The following is an 18,084-nucleotide window of genomic DNA, read 5'->3' on the forward strand; positions in this document are numbered from 1 at the left end:
TTGGAAAATGGACACACACTGAAGATGTGTACATCAATGCCTTTTAAGGATGGTGTGTGTGTATAATATACGACAAGAGGAGCAGCTTCACAGTCTGTGTGATGGTACATGAAAAGTTGTCATGGTTATGCACAGAAGAGGTTTTTGTCCCAGTCGCAACACCACCTGTCTGAGGAAACACTGTCCACAAAACAATAACAAAAAAAAATGTGATCAGCTCATAAAACATGTTGCATTGTTATGGATTAAACTTGCCAAAAGCAGAAAAAGTAGTTTAAATTATCTCCACTTCAACCAAATACAACATTTAAGTACTGCTTTATACTTTAAGTGCTTAGTACTTCTACCTTACTTTTACCTTAGTAGGATTTTGAATATAGGGCTTAGTAGTATTTTTATTACAGGATATGCCATGAGACCAGGCTTGTGTACATGCACATACAGGCAGGCTCACTTTACACACACAAACAGACACAGCAGATGGGGAAATGGGAACTGTTGAACCATATCATTGTGACAGCTATTATGACGGATGACTATATCATCTTAGAGAGGAAATCCCTCTCTCTCCTCACTTGTATCTTCTGAGGTCTGATTACTCTCTCTCTCTGTCTCACTGGTTTGTGTCTGATTCTCTGTATTGGGGTTAAAAGGTGACATTTGTGAAAGAAAAGGTTGTAGAAAATAAAAGGACACGCACTTACATCAAACAACACGGATTAAAGCCTAAATGTTAAACACGCCTTGGTGATATTTTGGGGATGAACGCCACTCAGGTTATGATTTTATTATTTTATATCAGATTTATTGTCATAAATCTTTGATATAAATTCAACTTCAAAAGTTACATAAATATGTGTGTGTGTGTGTGTGTGTGTGTGTGTATGTTTGTGTGTGTGTGTGTGTGTGTGTGTGTGTGTTTTTTTTAACTTGATCAAAGGCTTTTTTCAACAGCAATTTCTCTTCATGTGTTGGGTTGATTGCCTTGTGTTCATCACTGATTGGAGATCATATTTACCTAACTATTTATTTACACTGATGATATTAGAGGAAAAATGTTTTTTGGCTCTCTATAACCCCATTGATCTTCGGCTTGCACCAATCAAACACAGGCATGCAGACATTCTTTGTAAAGAACAGACTGCTCTGCTGAATGTCCTCGCCTCTGCCTGTGATGTGTTGCCTGCTGACAGTTTTGTCCATTGGCGAAAGCAGCCAGGAGGTCGTTCATACACCATGACAGTCCGCAGATTCTTTGAGTGCCTTGCATGGATGCTCAGAGGGTTCAGAATGGTTGCCCGGACACTGTTGCTCATAGTTACGTCTCACTTGGATCACATAAGGTTGCTGCTCACAAAAGGACATCCTGCTATTCATATGCCTCTATTATTGATGTAACTTTTGAATTTTGTGCCTTGATGTATTAGCTGATTGCGATCAAGCTGGTAACTGTAAATTTAAACTCTTACGGCAGTGACCTTTGGAGTAATAAAAATGATATACGGCATGGACAAAACCAGCAATTTCTTGTAAGAACTGCTGAGTGGGAATGTTCCACCGCAGACACAAGCAGATAGCAGTGAGTCTTTTGTAAAAATTTCTCTGTTCATTTCTTCTCTTTTCTTTCCCTCATCTGTTTTTCCTCCTCAGTTCTGCAGCTTAAACTGATGTTGTTATTCCAGATGGCTTGGTGCTACATGAAGAGCAGACAAGAGGAATACTTCATCGAAAATATGTTAGCATGCGGACATCATTATGGCAGGCTAGATCATTTAAGCACCCCTAAAATTGCCTCCAGGCCTCATGGAGAAAAATAATAAATGTGTGTGTGCATGCATGAAGGCTCACATGTATGCCTCTGCATTTGTACAGAACTCAGATGTGCAGATTTCAAACACATGTCCGCCTGTTTCTCAGAAACCTTGATAGCAAATCATATCTAGTGCTAACCCAATTAGCTTTACATCTGGCTTAGAAACTGAAATGCTGTGACAACACTGAGATAAATAGAAACACAAGACAAAATGAGACGCACAGTCTCCAAGGCAGAAATGAGCCGCAAGTGCGAGATGTATGTTTTACATTCCTCTTTTGCTCACTGTTTTATATCACTCAGATTGGTGGAGGGGAGCTGGTCTCCATGTGGGGCTCGGCCTATCCCTAAATCTGTCTCCGGTGGGTCCTGAAAGTGCCCCTGTGCCAAATGAGCAGCGTAAAGCATGCCCCAAGGCATGGCCCAAAACGACACCCAAACAGCATAGCTGTCAGCCCATGAGCCAATGCACTAAAACATGAGTGCAGCCGAACCGTTGGGTTTTATAGCCTACAACTCCTAGTCACAAGCCCTCTAATGCCCCGTTTAACAAGCTGAAAATCCTCCATTTATTCCCCCTCCATCTCCCTTTAGGAGCTCCTCCATTACCATTCACAAACAAAGACGGGTTGAAATACACTCCATGCAGCACATTGATGCTTGCGTTAATGGTGTTAATGCATGAGTGAGGTGTTGTAATAGATGTTGCTTTGTTTATGCACATGGGCGAGTTTGCAACCATGCATATAGTATATGCATGCAACAGTGTTTTCACAATAATTGCATTTTTCACAGCAATGAAAACCCTCCTTAGCAGTAGTTAGAGCATGAAGGCACACTAAAGCTGAACTAAAATCTGTGGTGATGGCACTGATCGAGCAACCTTTTTAGGCTGGGTGGGTTTGTGAGCAGGTCATGTACATACAGATACATTCACTGTACATGTAGATACACTGCTGGATTAAAGCAGGAGGAGAAGGAAATGAGGGAGAAGAAGAAGAAGAAAAGAGATAGTGCTAAGGGGTTGAGAGGTCCAGGGAAGATAAGGGTCACTCTCTCTGCTCTCCTATCATGAACACAACAGATTGGATGAAGTCTTCATCAGCGTTACACTCCACCAGTCACAGTCCTGTGAAACCAGCACTGCTTCCCCTGCACTCACACATCCCTCCTCCCCTTTCCAACAATGGTGTCACTCATGGAGGCTGAAGAGACACTGGGAGGGCTCCATCATGGGTATTAGCCATGGGGATCAGTTGCTTTAAACAAGAGAGGAGGGGTGTGCTTTTGCAGCCTATCATGTAACAACTGCAGATGAACACCTTTGAAGTTTTGTCTCTATTTATTAGATGTATTTCCCTTTCAAATTGGTTTGTAAGGACAATAATGTAGCAGCACAAATACTCTAAATTGCCTGAGCTTGTGAAACATCCTTCCCCATTTTTATGCATTTAAATCATCTCCAGGTGTATATGACAATTTTGTTTTATTTTCATCATAGGTTTCACCACTTTCTATGGAAGTGGAAAACGTTCTTTCCACCTCGTTTCATTTTACAACACACACTGTGGGGTCCTGTTTTACCATCTCTGGGAGAAGAAATTAAATCAATTTCAAATGCACGACACAAAATGGCAATGAAAGCGCTGTATTAAGCAGATCTGGCTGGCTGAGTGGTTATATTTTCCAACGAGGTTTTGTTTGCTTGTTTGTTTTACCATTTTTCCACCCTGAAATACAGGCATTGGAAACATGCAAACTTTACTGTCTCAGTGGCCTAACGAACCAGTGGTCTTGGAGTGGGGAGCATGCTCTGCGAGCCAAATTGTTTTTCCCTCATAACACCATCTGTTTTCTCCTAGTCAAGCATGGCAAATCAGGGGTCATCATCATTAATATGCGTGCTTGCTGAGTCCCACTCCACAATCTCCACGTAAGTCCTGGCCCATTTAGGGTTATGTGAATTTATCAACACTAAAATTTAACTCACTGTATACCAAACTTTCCCTTTGAATTTTCAAACAGTCTATCATAGGAAAAAAAATGTCATCAGAGGTGAAGTTATGGGGTGAAAATAAATAAAACTAAGAGATGGCCCAAATGGGAGTTATAAAATTTCAGTTCCCACAGGTGTGTGGCAGTTATGAATTCCGTCACAATTTTTAAGGATGACCAGCTACCCAAAGCACAAACTGTATTAGCCACACTCATCTGCACCAATACATCTCCAAACTATTTTCTTTGAGTGTGTGTTTATAGCTTTTGTAGGACATGTCTATGTTCGACGCCGTGACATGACTAGAATCCTCATGAGTGCTATGATGTGGACAGGAAACTCTGAATCTCTCTCCCTCACAAACATCGCACACATTTTCCCTCTCCTCACCCAGTTCTCTAAAATAACAGCTTTGACACGATCTGCGCCGGGTTGCCGGTAACTCGAGAGCTGCCTGCTAGAACACGGAGCGCTGAGGAATCCTGTGGCTGTGAAAGAGAGGCAGTCAGTGAACCAGTCCTCACTGAGGTTGGTGGAAATCGATGGGATGGATGGTGTAGGGGGCCCAAGCAGGACCCACTAGGCCTGGTCCCCTGGTGAGATAGATCCAGGCCATCAGGATCGGGTATGGGGCCAAGGAGGCTGACAGGGGAGCCTAGTGTTTGAGTTCTTGTGCCACAGCAAAGAGGAGCATTCACCACAGTGGAGATGGAGTGGACTGGGATTTTTTTTAGTGGTAGTAGTGGTCATGAGGTATGACCCACGTACACACAAAAAAATCCCACTCCCATCTTATGGTCACAGAAGTGTAGTCAGGCCTCTGTAAACATCTGTCAGCCATTGCCTACCTTGGCCACCCCTCCTCCCCAGACCCCAGCAATTCACTGTGCTCTTTCACCTTCAGCTGAAGAAAGATCAACTGTGACTCTCTGCCAAAAAGACTTCAGTTCTTTGACAACAAAAGGGGAGGCATATTTAGCTGCATGTCTGTATATGGATAAATCAGTGTTATCATAACAGCAAATACTTGTTTGGCTCATGGTTCACAGTCCAGGAAAGAGCATGTTAGTGATTACTGCAGAATGTAAGTGGAAACCCCTCAGGATATTTAGTCTTTTCAGAGGTTTAAATACTTGGAATACACAAAGAAATGACTAGAAATTTCGATTTTCTATTCTTCTGTCTAAAGCTATACCAAAGGACAGTTAAAAGACTTTTAATTGCATTTGCCAGCAAGGAAATTCATGCAGTTGCATATAATGAATGACAGAATATTATTTTTGAATCAGAGGAGACTTTGTTCTTCATTCTTGTTTAGTTAACCACTCAGTTCAACTAATAAGAACTGTCGGCAGTTTAGACAGTCAAATCTCTGACATACTCAGCCATACGCATCTAAGCCTTTTGGCCTCCCACGGGACCCAGACCAGTGCCATAGACCTGTGGACACAGACCAGAGCCCTCATCAGCTCTCCCACTCTTGCCTCTCTCTGGGGCCTCAGGTTTCCCCTCCATCCCTCCAACCCTCTCTGCTTCCAGCAGCCCCTGCAGGCCTCCCTCACATCAATTACAGCCTATCCCCTGTAGAGCCGGCCCCTCCCTCTGTGACCCTGGGGGTTACCGAGTCAGGGAGGTCAGAGGTCGTTCTCCCCACAGCTACCCCAGGCATCTCTCAGAAGTTTCCGGCCCTATGTCTGAAGCCCTGCGGCCCTGCAGAGCAACACCCACACGACCCTCGGGCAGCCAGGGGACACAGGGATCCCCCTTCCGGTTTTAGCCAACAATGGTCTGTTTCGGTCAATCTTGTCTAGCAGGCTAATTGTTTCTCCTAAGAATTTAACATGCTTTATAATGTGATCATTCTCTAATGTTACACTGACACTTTACTTGCTCAGTGTTCTCCCAAAAAAACATAATCGATCTGAAGTAAATTACTACTGCAGTGCCATTGGCAGTCCAAACTGATTATTCTGTTTAGTTCCTATAACTGTAATTTTATTTTTTGAATTTTTACTGTGTGATTTTAATGTTAAACACTTTGTGTGTGTGTGTGTGTGTGTTTCTCACTTTAATGTGTGATCCTAGAATTCAGTGTGATTTTGAAGATCCAAAAGTAAATCAAATGAAAATCCAAAATACAAGTGAGATGTATGTCACCATACAGACCTATTTCAGCTTTGTCTTCTTATTGAAACACAGTGACCTAAAATTGCTGAAGCCAACTGGTATGTTTCAACCAAACAACCATGATCTGAATATTGAAAAAGTGATAATGAAAATCACTGGCTAATGGGATAAATGGGATACACACATCAGTTTCCTGGAAAAACCCCAAAACATCTCAGGTACTTTACTGAGAAAAAGTGCTAATACAGTCAATTGTAATGGCTTTACATTAATATTCTCAGGAGGTTAATATGATTCATCCACAATGCTGAATGTGTTCGTGCTGTAGCATTTTCTATACGCTTTAAGTCCTGTTAAATTTATCATTCATTTTACCAAAAATATTGAAGAATAAGAAAAAGAAGAGCTGCTTTTGAAATCAATTGCGCTGATTCAGAGGTAAATCTCCCACGAATGGCCCGCAATGAGAGGATGTAACGCGCAGTGAAACTGGTTAAACAGCAAGTCGATGACTCAGGTCGCTTTGTTGAGCACAGAGTTTTGACATGAAACTCGGCCTCACTGAGCAGAGCTGTATTTCTGTCATAGTACCCAGACCTTGCAGTGTCAATACCAGACACATTATCTCTAATGGGAGAGTCTGAGGGTGGAGGGAAGAGGACAGAGGGTAAGAGAGAGGGAGACAGAGAGACACAGAGAGAGAGAGATTAGAAGGAACGTATCTCTATTGATTAACTGGAAGAGGACCTTCACTCCACTCTCTCCTCTCCAGACATATGGGGTAATAAGGACCACTCTTCTGCACTGCCAGCGTCCCCCCTACCCCCCATCTCCTCTTCTCTCGCCTCTCTTCTCCCCTCACCCCAGCTCGAAAGCCTTTTAATCAGCCCCTGGGGGGATACATGGATATGATATGAGAGAAAAAGGAGGGGAAGAAAGAGGGAGGAAAAGGAGACAGGGTGAGAGGAGTCCATTAGTGAAGTAGACACAATAGCTACAGGAACAGAGCCGACACAGGGAGATTTCCTTCAAGACCAGAAAAAGCAAGAGAAATGATGAACACATCCTGAATGCTTTCACGTGTATGATATGCACAAAGGCTGATATAAGTCTTAGTCCCTGCATTTAATTCATAAGGATGTTAACATCTCTGCAAAACTGCCTGTGATGGTGTGCGCATACAGTATGTGTGTTTCAGACCACGTCTGAGCTGATATCGTTCCAAAGTTACCAGGTCACATCATACAGGGCTGTTTTTCTGCTCGGCCAGGGCCATTTTCCTCTGTTTATGTAGGGCCTTTCTGTTTTCTTTTCCGAGGAGAAGGCTGCCAATCTCAGCGAGCCAGACCAACTTTATCAAGGCAGCCATCTGAGACTCTGACATCAAATCCGCGACTGCTTCTCATGCTGAAAAAAAAGTGAAAAGTAAAAGAAGAAAAAAAAAACTGTCAGCACCTCTCCCCTCTGCTGGCCCCTCAGCCTCTGAACTCTGGAGAGGTGGTGAGAGAAAGGGAAGAAAGGAGGAAAGAGTGAAGGGGAGGTGTAAAATCTGTGTGGTTTAAGTAGTTTTAATATATATAATTTAATTCTGAGTGAGATGTTACTGATCATAATTATGTGTCTATTCACTTAAACAGCACAGAGCCGTATGGGGCTGCAACATTTCAATTGGCGAGCATAGCTTCCACTTGAGAGAGGTGAATAAACTTCAGGTCAAGCCATTTGAGGCAAAAGAAAAAAAACTTAAACAGTCGCGCCCCCTTGTGGCTAATGCTGCTTCAGCACTTTCAGGGCAACACAACGGCTTTGCAATATAGTATCACATGTAACAGACTGAAAATGGAAATAAAAGTTGGGTGTTATTGGGTCTCACGTGGTTTAGAGTGATAATAAGAACAGCAGTACCATAATACTGTCAATAAGAGACGTATTATTGCTGGTGACTGAAAGCAGGGACACTGCTAACTGGACAAACACAAAGCAGTCAGTTTCTCTCAGACCAGCGGGAACCATAACGTAGAAAAGTCTGTTCGGTCCATCAGCCTTAAAACAAAAACTGCATTGAAAAGGGAAAAGAAATAAAGCCTTGGAAAGAGCAGTGCATTTTTCATTATTACAACTCAATTTGCTGAGAAAGAGCCTGATGTAAAATTACTTCAATATGCCTCCGCTGCGGGGCGCCACAGAGTCTGCCAGAACGGCTGTCATCTGTATTTTTTTTTATGGTGATTTACGCTTTGTGGTTGGTTAGCGAGGGTTGCTCAAACTCGAGCGGTGAACCAATAGCAAGGCAGGATTGCGATTCGTGCGTTTGATTGGCTATGAGCAGATGTCAATCAAGCAGCGACGGGGTCTGGAGGCAGAGAGCGGCCAGTCGGTTGTTTTGCTCTCTGGAGGACAGAGCTCCGCTGCAGAGACCGTCCATACACACTCACACACACCCACACAGACACACACACACACACTTCTATTTAGCACAGACACTACACAGAGCGCCTCAAATATATTTACACTTGATATGTCGAAATAAAAAGATAAACAATATTTTTTATATTTTCTAACATTTATATATTTAAATCAATATAAAATAAATTTATCATATTTTAGGTTTTATTTAATTATGATTCACGTTACTATATATTTTATCCCCTATTCATTAAAAATTAAACACAAATATTTGTGTAATTTTAGTCGAGTCTATAATAATCTTATATACGTTTTATTTAATAGTAATTATTATGATAGTTGAAGTAGGACATTTTTAAAGATTTTCCATGATTACATTGATTGTGGAGAAATTTTTATTTGCATTTCACATTAATTAAGAGATGAAATGTATATTCTGAAATTACTTAAAACTTTTTATCTATTGACACAGTTCATTTTTTTTAATTGACAAGTTATCCTAAATAAAATTGTTCACAAAGGATTTGTTTTCAATAGAAAAATATTTTCCAATAATTACAAATGTCAAAAATATTTTCTCAGATACAATACTCCATATGATGCCTGCAAAATCCTGGATTAAATGCATTTAGAGTATTGAATTGTCTGCTTTGTTCATTCAAATCTCACTGAGCCCAACTGATGCAACATATATGTTCATTCCCTGCAGACTATTCAATCAGGTAGGTTTACTAATCAGCAGATCCATGAACTAGTTTGATATTTTTCATCCACTTTACATGAAGAGTAATTTCTTCAAATAATTTTAAAAGTGTCCTAAATAGCTTGAATATACAAAAAATAGATGAGTTAATTTTGTATTATATTATAACCTAAAATCTGACCCAAGGTCGATGTGTGAGAATGGCTTTAACAGCGTGTTTAAAACTGCAACCCCGTGTGTAAACACCAGAAAATAACAACAAAATAGTCCCATGGAATTCACTTCGATTTCTCTCGGGTTTCCCGTGAGTCTTTGCGGGGACCCACACTTCGGCGCACGCGCACCAGCCTCCCACACGTCGTGTGCAATCCCACCAATCGGCTTCGTCCTCAGAGGAGTATGTGGGGGTGATTTAAGAGCGCTCCTCCAATAAATCTGTCAGAACTTCACAAAGTTGATTTAAATGTGTTTCACATCGTTATGAAAATACTTGTGGATTAATCAAGTGACTGCACGCTGGCGTCAGATCAATTGGAGCAGATTACTCTCCACAGCTTTGTTAAAGCGACGCGATTTGGAGCGTTTAGTCTCTGGATTTTGTCGGGCCACCAAGTCGATGTGTGAAGATTGCATGAGGCGGACCGCAGTGTCACTTGTTATTTTGAATGGGTATTTTTTTGTTGTTGTAGCTTTGTAATGCACAAACAGCTTAGGACGCAATTACACTGCAGTTCTTCCGGTGACGGACTTATCTATAGCTCTGGAAATAGCTGAGCTGGGTCAGTCTATAGCCGCTGTTTATCTGAATGTGTTGCATTATTTTACATGATTGCATTATTGTTGCTGCCTCCTAAATGAAGTGTGATACAACCAGTTGTCAGATAAGCGCCACTGCGCGTCTGACTGGTGCCTGTTCTGCAGGAGGGATCGACTGTCTGCTGGTGAGACGGTCAAGCTGACATAGGCAATGTGAGTTGAACTTGTTGTTGCGTTGAACTAGACTCACTGTATCCACTCATTATTGCTCCTATAATCGAATCCGAGTTTCTAGACAATACTTTGTAATGCAGGGGCTCATAAAAGTTGAATAGACGCTTTCCAAAAGGCTTACAATGGATTTTCATTGCACAGACGAGCTCCATTACAGCATCCACACTCCCAAGTTAATGGGTTTGTACAGTATAGAGAGGAAGTGTTTTTTTTTCCAATTCCATTTGGACTCCAACAGCTATTCTTACTCCATTAATAGGGTTAAGTAATACAGTGTCTTCATAGATTTCTTTCTTTTATAGACATATAGACAGTCCTCATATTGATGTCACGTCAACTAAAGAGATAAGAAAACTATATAAACTGAATATTTCTCAGGTGAAATACAACCAGAAGTCGTACTTGGTGGGTCATTATTTTGTCAGCTGACACAGACAACACTTAAACCAAACAAAAATAATAATAATAACCAAAATAAAGATATTCAAAAAATGTTTTCAAAAAAACGTTTTTCTTGTTAAGAAGGGTTCACAAGTCCACAAGGCCAAAGATAGTTTACAAAATAGGAGTCTTCGTTTTAGTAAATGTTGATTTCACGTCAGTAGTGGGAAAAACTACCTAAAAATGGTTCATGGATTCATTAATGTTACCACTTTTTGCCAGCAGGAGTCGCAAGTGAGCCAGAATTCTGACACTCTCGTGTGCCGGCCTTCAGCAAAGTCCACCTGGAGTGATTTGAAGCAAGTAGTAATGATTCCTGTTTCCTCTGACAGTTTGTATCAACCTTTATATTAATATGAAAACACTGGAAATGTAAGATTTGATTTGGTTGATCATAGTTTACACCATACATAGTTTACTAATCTTAACAACAGCTCTGAAAGTTTTCATTTTGCACAATGAATACTTTTACCCTTGATGTATCTAAGTATATTTTGCTGACATTACTTAATAACTTTACTTGAATATATTTTTTTAAAAATTCAAGGCATTTAATTGTAACAAAGTATTTTTTACATTGTGGCATTTTTAGTGTTACTTAACCCTCCTGTTGACCCGAAGACAACAGGAGGGTTAAGTAAAGAATGCTTCCTCCATCACCTGATAAACAGTACACACTGCATGTATTCTACTGTTTTCCTCCACAATAAAGGTATTCTAAAGGTGAAACCAGTATCTGTGTTGATTTCAGTCTGTGTCCTGGTTCTCTTCTTTTGATTTAACTCAAGGATGTACACACCACTGACACAAGACTGCACAGGCCTTGGATAACTAGATATCAGCAAACAAGTCTTATTCTGGCCAGACAGAAACCCTGGATTTCTGTGAGTATCAAGGCATGAGTATGATAAAATCACTCCTTTTGACATTGCCTTGATACAGGCATGCTAGTTTAAGTTTGAGATCTTGGAGGAGGACAGACTGAACTCTTTCGATACGACTATTTTGTGTAATATTTATCATATGTTTTATACATATACGTCACATAATGATATTAAAGTATGAAAAAAAAAAACACAGGGCACAGAGAAATATACCTCATAGTGTTTCCAGTTCTTATTACATCTTTTTTTTTTTTTTTTTTGTGTCTCTGTTGCAGTGGAAGTTAACTGTGCAGGACCTATATACACAGTACCTATACAGTAGGTATCAATCTTCCTCAGCCGGAGGGGACAACCTCAAAACGTTACAAAGGGCAACTCCAGCTTGTTTCACCAGTTTGGAGAGGAGGGATTCACATGTATGTACATGAGCAATGATTGCATACAGCAGTTATTTCAAATTAACTGGCCACTCATTCTGATAAAACATTATCATCCAGATTAGATGGACAGCATCCAGGACTATAAAATCAGTGGCAAAACAAACCTTGAAATATTTTAATGGTTGTTTCATGGACAAAGATAAACTGACCTCATTACATTACCACCAACAACATCAAGCCTGAATGCAACATATACTGATCTGAGAAGAACTAATGTTTTAGTACCTATTAAGTTATGTGGATTTTTGTTAAAATATTGTGTTCAGCCCAATAGTGTCCTATCTTATACCCACAGTATGCAGGTTACACAAATTTTGTTCATGATCGAACTTTTGAAGATTAAAATTCCCTCTTTCTCCAGCCCACATTCCCATTCTCACATCACGAACAGTGCTGGATTTATTGAAAATACTTAGATCCTTTAAGCAGAGGTAGGAATACCACAATGGAAATGTGTTTAACTATTTTATATTTGTGCATAGTTTCATCTGTAACAGTGCATTGTTTTCTGAAAACTGACCAGTTTTAATAGAAAACTCAATGTGGAAAGTAACAAACAGTATTTAAACAGCCAATTGTCAGCTTGAGTGAATGAAGTCTTCATACTTTAACCAGTGTTTTTGAAAAAAGTATAAACTCCTGTTTTGTTTTTTAGTTTCTGTCCAGTGGTTAAGGTGTTTTGTATACGTGTTCCCCACTCGTGTTCCCCTTTGTTTGGAAGTTATATAGTTGAACAAGTTCAAACTGTAATTCTGTCATTTACCAGTAGGTCAAACATGGGACGAATGCAGGTCAGTAGCACAATCCCGGAATTGCAGCCTAACTGACAAATCCCCTGGTGGATCGATGAACTGCTGGAACACAGAAATTACTACTACTAAGAGCAGTATTTCATGTGTGTTTAAGGGGAGATATTAGGTTAATTTCTGTTATTCTTCACGGAAATAATTATGCAGCTATGAATGGGGTGGAGGCTGGCGGTAGTCAACAACTGTGCCCTGTTCTCATTGGTTAAAATTATAACTGACAACCCTGTCGTCCAATCACATCTTGTTGCGGTGATCGCTCTGGTCCAATCTGCATGAGCTATGCAAATCTGAAACGAAGTTTCCCCAGTAGCAGCACACTAGGCTGACAGCATTTAGCTTCTCTGATGTTTCATTTTCTGTTTAAGTAGCAACGTAGGGAAGGGTTTAATAGCGTGGTAACACCGACGAATAACTTCTCCTGTAAGGGACTGATGAGCAACGTGTTCGCTATGTTTGCGCCAAGACGCTCCCGTTAACTGGTAATTAAAGCTGATAGCTAACTGCTAACAGCTAGCATAGCTATCTAACCATTTCGCCGGTACAGGCGGACCTCTTTGTCTGACAGGGGAAGGCGTGCTCTTTTGTTAGGCTTTTCCCTTTGTCCAGTGGGAAAAGAGGAACTGTTTGGTCAGGATTTCGCAATTATCTGCAGTTCTGAAAGTATTTAGAAAATGCAAATCGCGAAAAAATACTTCACAGAAGGCCTGATTCAGTTAACGATCTTACTCAGTTTGATTGGAGTTCGTGTGGATATCGACAGCTACTTAAGCGGCTATTATACGCCTCTGATAGAGATTAACTTGGGTCCTAGCTCAGGCTACATACAGACACCTTTTCATAATCTGAGAGACACTCTTGACGGTTACAGTGTGCACCCAAAATGTCCCGAGTTGGACTATTTCTTTGCAAGTCGCCGGCTACTAGACGAAGTGAGGACCCTTGGCTCCCCGCGGTTCCCCACGCAGCTTAACGCATGGCTGGTGCACCAGGTGTCTGCCACTGACCGGGCAGACTGCGGGCCTTCAACCAGCAACAACAATGACACCAGCTCAGGCTTAGAAAGCCCCGGGGACGGAGCCAGGGATGACAGGGAGCACCTGCCTGACAGCGGCCAAGAGGTGTGCCAAACGACCCCTGAACTCGGACATGGGCCCTGTAGCACTGGAGCCTGTGGGTTTCTTAAAGAGGCAAGTGTTTATGTGTGTGCAATGCAACATGAAGTTAAGCAGACTTTGCCGCTAACTAAGTTTAAATGACAATTGTCTGCCCAGCTTTAGAGCTTATGTACTGACTAACGGAGGTAATGAACTAGAGGTAAAACTTCCTCAATAGTTAACTGAACAGCTAATGCTATCACTAGCTAACTAGCGGCACTAACCAATATTACACAATGATGCGTGCCCATCTAACAAGTTACTTATCATGCGGTAACATTTCCTGGTGGACTAGGGAACTATGTGATAACCTGAAAAACATGAAATGTGCATTCACTTTCACATTTGTATGAGTACTTGCATGGTATACAACCAGTTAACAAACAGTGGAGTTTGAGCTACACCATCACAAGTATTCAGCTAACTGTCTGCTACACCTGTCACCCTTCACTATGGAACATTAAGTCCTCTCTGAATAGTTAGTTAGGACAATAGAATTTACTTCACAAATAAGAGCCCAAGAAGGCCAGTGCATTGGGTAATCACACAGCTGTAAAGTTCTTTGACAAGATGTTCACTCATTCTCATTATTGAAACCCTTTGATTGAAAATATGTTGTTTCATAGTCAGTGTAACTGCCATTATTTGTGTTAAGACTGTAATCACACTCACACACAGACCTTCATTTTCAGTTCTTCCAGTAATCCAGTTTTTCTAGCTCAGGGTATAACAGCTGCTTGGTGGATGTTATGTCCTGAGGGCAGTTTATGTGGTCTAATTGTGTAACTGTATCCCCTTTCTTCAGACTCAGCCGCCAGCTGTGAACCTTGAGAGGTGGAGAAGTGAGGCTTAGACCCACACCCTATTTGCTTACACAAAAGCAGTGGTCCATACTTGAACACTGCCTTCTCCTAGGGTTTTTCTTCACATGGATAATGTGATGTTGACACATCTTTTTTTTTGTTGTTTGGCCTTTCTTTTGTAAAATAACAGCTTAACTGTGGTAGGGAAAGATGTTGTGGTTTGTGGAAATGCAATGGGACTACAGGTGTTTGAGATTTAAAAAAAAAAACAAAAGAGTAACTATCTACATTCACTGGGCCAGTTGAACCTGGAAAAGCTACTTCAGTAGAAGTCGACAAGCTCAGACAGGGCTTGGGCAGTACTGTGCCGGTGTAGTGTATTTTTGCCTCAAGCTTTAAGTTAAAAACTGATTCAGCAGTCATTCTGCTTCTCAAATGGGTGAGTTTTTTTTTGGGGGGGGGTGGCTGAATACTTTTCTGCCAATGTGTGGAGACATGAAAAGTATTATGTCTGTGGCAGACAGCTGGTGACCTGCCTTAAATACTGTACTTGATATTTCAGAAGTATCTTAAAATGTCTATAACAGGGTTAGGTCATCTCTGAGGATTACTGGTGTAACGGTATATTAAAATAAACCCCACTTTCATATATAAATACACCAGCTCACACATTCCTAATGTGTCCCAAAAAGAAAGTTGGTGAAGGCAGCTGAAGTTAGTTGTTGACCCAAGTCATTTCATTGGGGTTCAGTTCCTTCTGGAGTTAAAACCACTGCTTATTAAAACAAACCTTCTTGCTGTCACAGCATTGTTTTAAAATATCCATTTATCTGCAATGGAGTGGGTTACTCTGCCAGAAATTTAATGGTCTTTAGGGTCTTTGTGTGTCAGCTAACAAACTGACTTTCTTTTTTCCTTCTCTTCTATTCTGAATCCACTTGCTCTCCTGTGCCCCCATTCTATCTCCCCTTTTTCTCCATTTACCTTCCTTTGTGCTGCCAGGAAACTGATGTTAAAGTTAAAGAGGAGGAAGAACCTGCTCCACTCACTCAGCTGGCTCACAGTTCCACACTGGAACAGGAGGTATGATCTTGCTTGTCACGGTTTCCCTCATTAGTCACTGTATACTGTTGAAAATGTTGCATCAGTGTTTAAAAAAGGTTTTTGAAAAGTGGTTATGCTGGTTTTGTTTCAAGATTACACACTACAGTGTTTGTCAGTGTCAAGTAAAATTTACAGCCACGTGACAGTGTTGAAAATTGCATTGTACCTGTTTTTAACCAGAAGTTCATTGTCATGTGACTTAAACACTTAAATTGTACCATTCTGATCCCAGTGCAACATTGCTAACACTGTGTAAGATTAGGGATGTTGAAGCACAATAATTACTACCTCTCACAGGGAAATACTTTATTTTTAGACTCTTTACCTTTACTCTTTTAAGGACAGTTTTACAGAAGAATTTAGACAAAAATGATTGCAATTTTATTGCAAGTATATTCCCTGGTATTATTTAAAGCTCTGACACACTTAAATTCACATTGGGACATAACTTAAACAACAGAACATATATGTGAATGCTGTATTCTGTGCATGTTTTGCCTATTTCAGAGTCTGCTCGAAGGTATCACTACACTGCCTGATCCGGCACACCACCATCCTCCTACCATTGACATTGACCAGCACTGGAGCAATTTACTCTCTCTGTCTGTCACTGACCTTGATGTAAGTAGTCTTTTCATTACAGATGCCTGAAAACTAATTTTACATGAGACTTAATCTCTGTCAAAAGTAATTCACATCCATGAGCTATGAACCACCAGTGTGTTACAGTAGAGAGTCTTAGTGTCCCATGGTGATCTACCTGCTGATTTTCAAAGATGTGAAGAATAAAGCACTGCATAACTAAAATGTATGTCTTGTGCGTAGGACTTGGACTCCCTGGTTACGGACACAGACATCACCAGCGCCATCAGCCACAATGTCAGTTTGCATGATGCTATGGTAACCAGTGCTGGAGTCTTTGGTGTGGCATCAGAAAGAGGTGAGGCCAGACAAGTCACCCAACAACAAAGAACCCTCTTCCGACTGGAATCCACCGGCTCCTCACACTCCGACGCGTCACCAGGGATGGCCCTGGGCCTGGCCGCTCTCCCCTTTGCTTCAGTATGTAATTTAACTGGAAATGAGTCATCGCATAGTGCACTGGGTGGCTGCCTGGATGAGGCAGTTTTTGATCAGATCAATCAGCTAGGTTTGGAAGGCCTAGACACTATTGACAACCAGCTGATGGGCTGTCTGGAGAGCATAGACCCACAGGTCCTCGAGGACTTGGACTCAGACTCCGGTCTTTCCCTGGAGAGCAGCTGTGGAGGTCCAGTCTCCCCAGGTTGGTTCAGATCTTCAGAAATCCTTGTAGATTAAATGTATGTATACCTCTTGCCTGTGAAACCAATAACTCGTTTGTTGTACACATTAACACAATCTCCCTTGTACAGGCTCATCTGAGATGTCATCCTCATCCAGCTCATACTGTGAAGATGAGTGTGGAGCCACCGGCTACAGCAGCGATGTAGATTCAGTCCCCTCAAAAGCCATTGTGGACTACACCACAACATGGTCACCGGTTGATCTGAGTACGAGTGTGTGGCATGACCATAGCTACTCAACGCTTCCCCACAAAGGCATCAAAGAGGAACCTCTCACTGATGACGACATGCCAATGTATGAAGAGAGGGAGCTGAGTCGCGATGAGCTGCGTGCCCGCGCCATGTGCATCCCATACTCTGTCCTGCAGATAGTCAACATGCCTGTTGAAGAGTTCCTGGAGGTCCTTGATGGTCATGGCTTTTCACCCGAACAGGTGACACTTCTGAGGGACATCCGCAGGCGGGGTAAGAATAAATTGGCAGCGCAGAACTGCCGTAAGCGCAAACTAGATGCCATCACAGGGCTCCAGGAGGAGGTGGAAAGGCTGCAAGCTCAGAGAGACAGGCTACTGAGGGAGAAACAGCTTACCGCCAAGACAATGGGTGCTGTGGGCCAGCAGATTAGGCAGCTGACCAGAGACGTCCTGGCCCGGCTGAGGGATGATTCAGGGCAGCCCCTAAACCCAGAAAGATTCACCCTGCAGTGCGGGGCTAATGGGAGAGTGGTAGTTCAGCCAGTAAGACAGCCTGCTGTCTCCACATCAACTGGCAACAAAACAGACAAGAGGAAGAAGGAAAAAAAGCAGTGATGCAGTATTGCCAGCTCAGACTTGAGCTTTTAGGTTTTTGGATATTTCTGAACTTACCTGCCTGACTCTGGTTTTGGGACCTCCTTTTGTGAAAGTGTGTGTGGATTCACCGCTGTTGGGAGCCTAAATCAGCCAAAGCTGCAGAAAGAAAAAAAAAAAGAAAGACACCCAGAACATAAATCAGTAAGAAAATTCTCTGTAAATAAAATGTCTCATTGGTAAAATGTAGCTCACACACTGGAGATTCTTTGCTCATTAAAGATGGACAAGGCATCAGGAG

The 18,084-nt window shown here is 41.6% G+C and overlaps 1 protein-coding gene across 1 annotated transcript; it reads left to right on the forward strand.

Annotated features, from left to right (window-relative positions):
• Positions 1-12,912: 12,912 nt before the first annotated feature.
• Positions 12,913-18,012, forward strand: nfe2l3 (nuclear factor, erythroid 2-like 3). The gene is made up of 5 exons (XM_041053200.1): positions 12,913-13,796; positions 15,569-15,649; positions 16,178-16,291; positions 16,496-16,955; positions 17,065-18,012. The coding sequence occupies exons 1-5, from the start codon at positions 13,281-13,283 to the stop codon at positions 17,802-17,804; spliced, it is 1,911 nt and encodes a 636-aa protein (XP_040909134.1). The 5' UTR covers positions 12,913-13,280; the 3' UTR covers positions 17,805-18,012.
• Positions 18,013-18,084: the final 72 nt, after the last annotated feature.

Source organism: Toxotes jaculatrix, chromosome 13 (assembly GCF_017976425.1).
Source record: "Toxotes jaculatrix isolate fToxJac2 chromosome 13, fToxJac2.pri, whole genome shotgun sequence".
Classification (NCBI taxonomy): Eukaryota; Metazoa; Chordata; class Actinopteri; family Toxotidae; genus Toxotes; species Toxotes jaculatrix.

What these genes read in the sequence shown, in the direction of transcription:
- nfe2l3 (XM_041053200.1), top strand. Translation starts at nt 13,281, where the DNA reads ATGCAAATCGCGAAAAAATACTTCACAGAAGGCCTGATTCAGTTAACG. An exon ending in GTTCCACACTGGAACAGGAG is followed by an intron (nt 15,650 to 16,177) that starts GTATGATCTTGC and finishes TGCCTATTTCAG; the next exon opens with AGTCTGCTCGAAGGTATCAC. An exon ending in TGGAGGTCCAGTCTCCCCAG is followed by an intron (nt 16,956 to 17,064) that starts GTTGGTTCAGAT and finishes TCCCTTGTACAG; the next exon opens with GCTCATCTGAGATGTCATCC.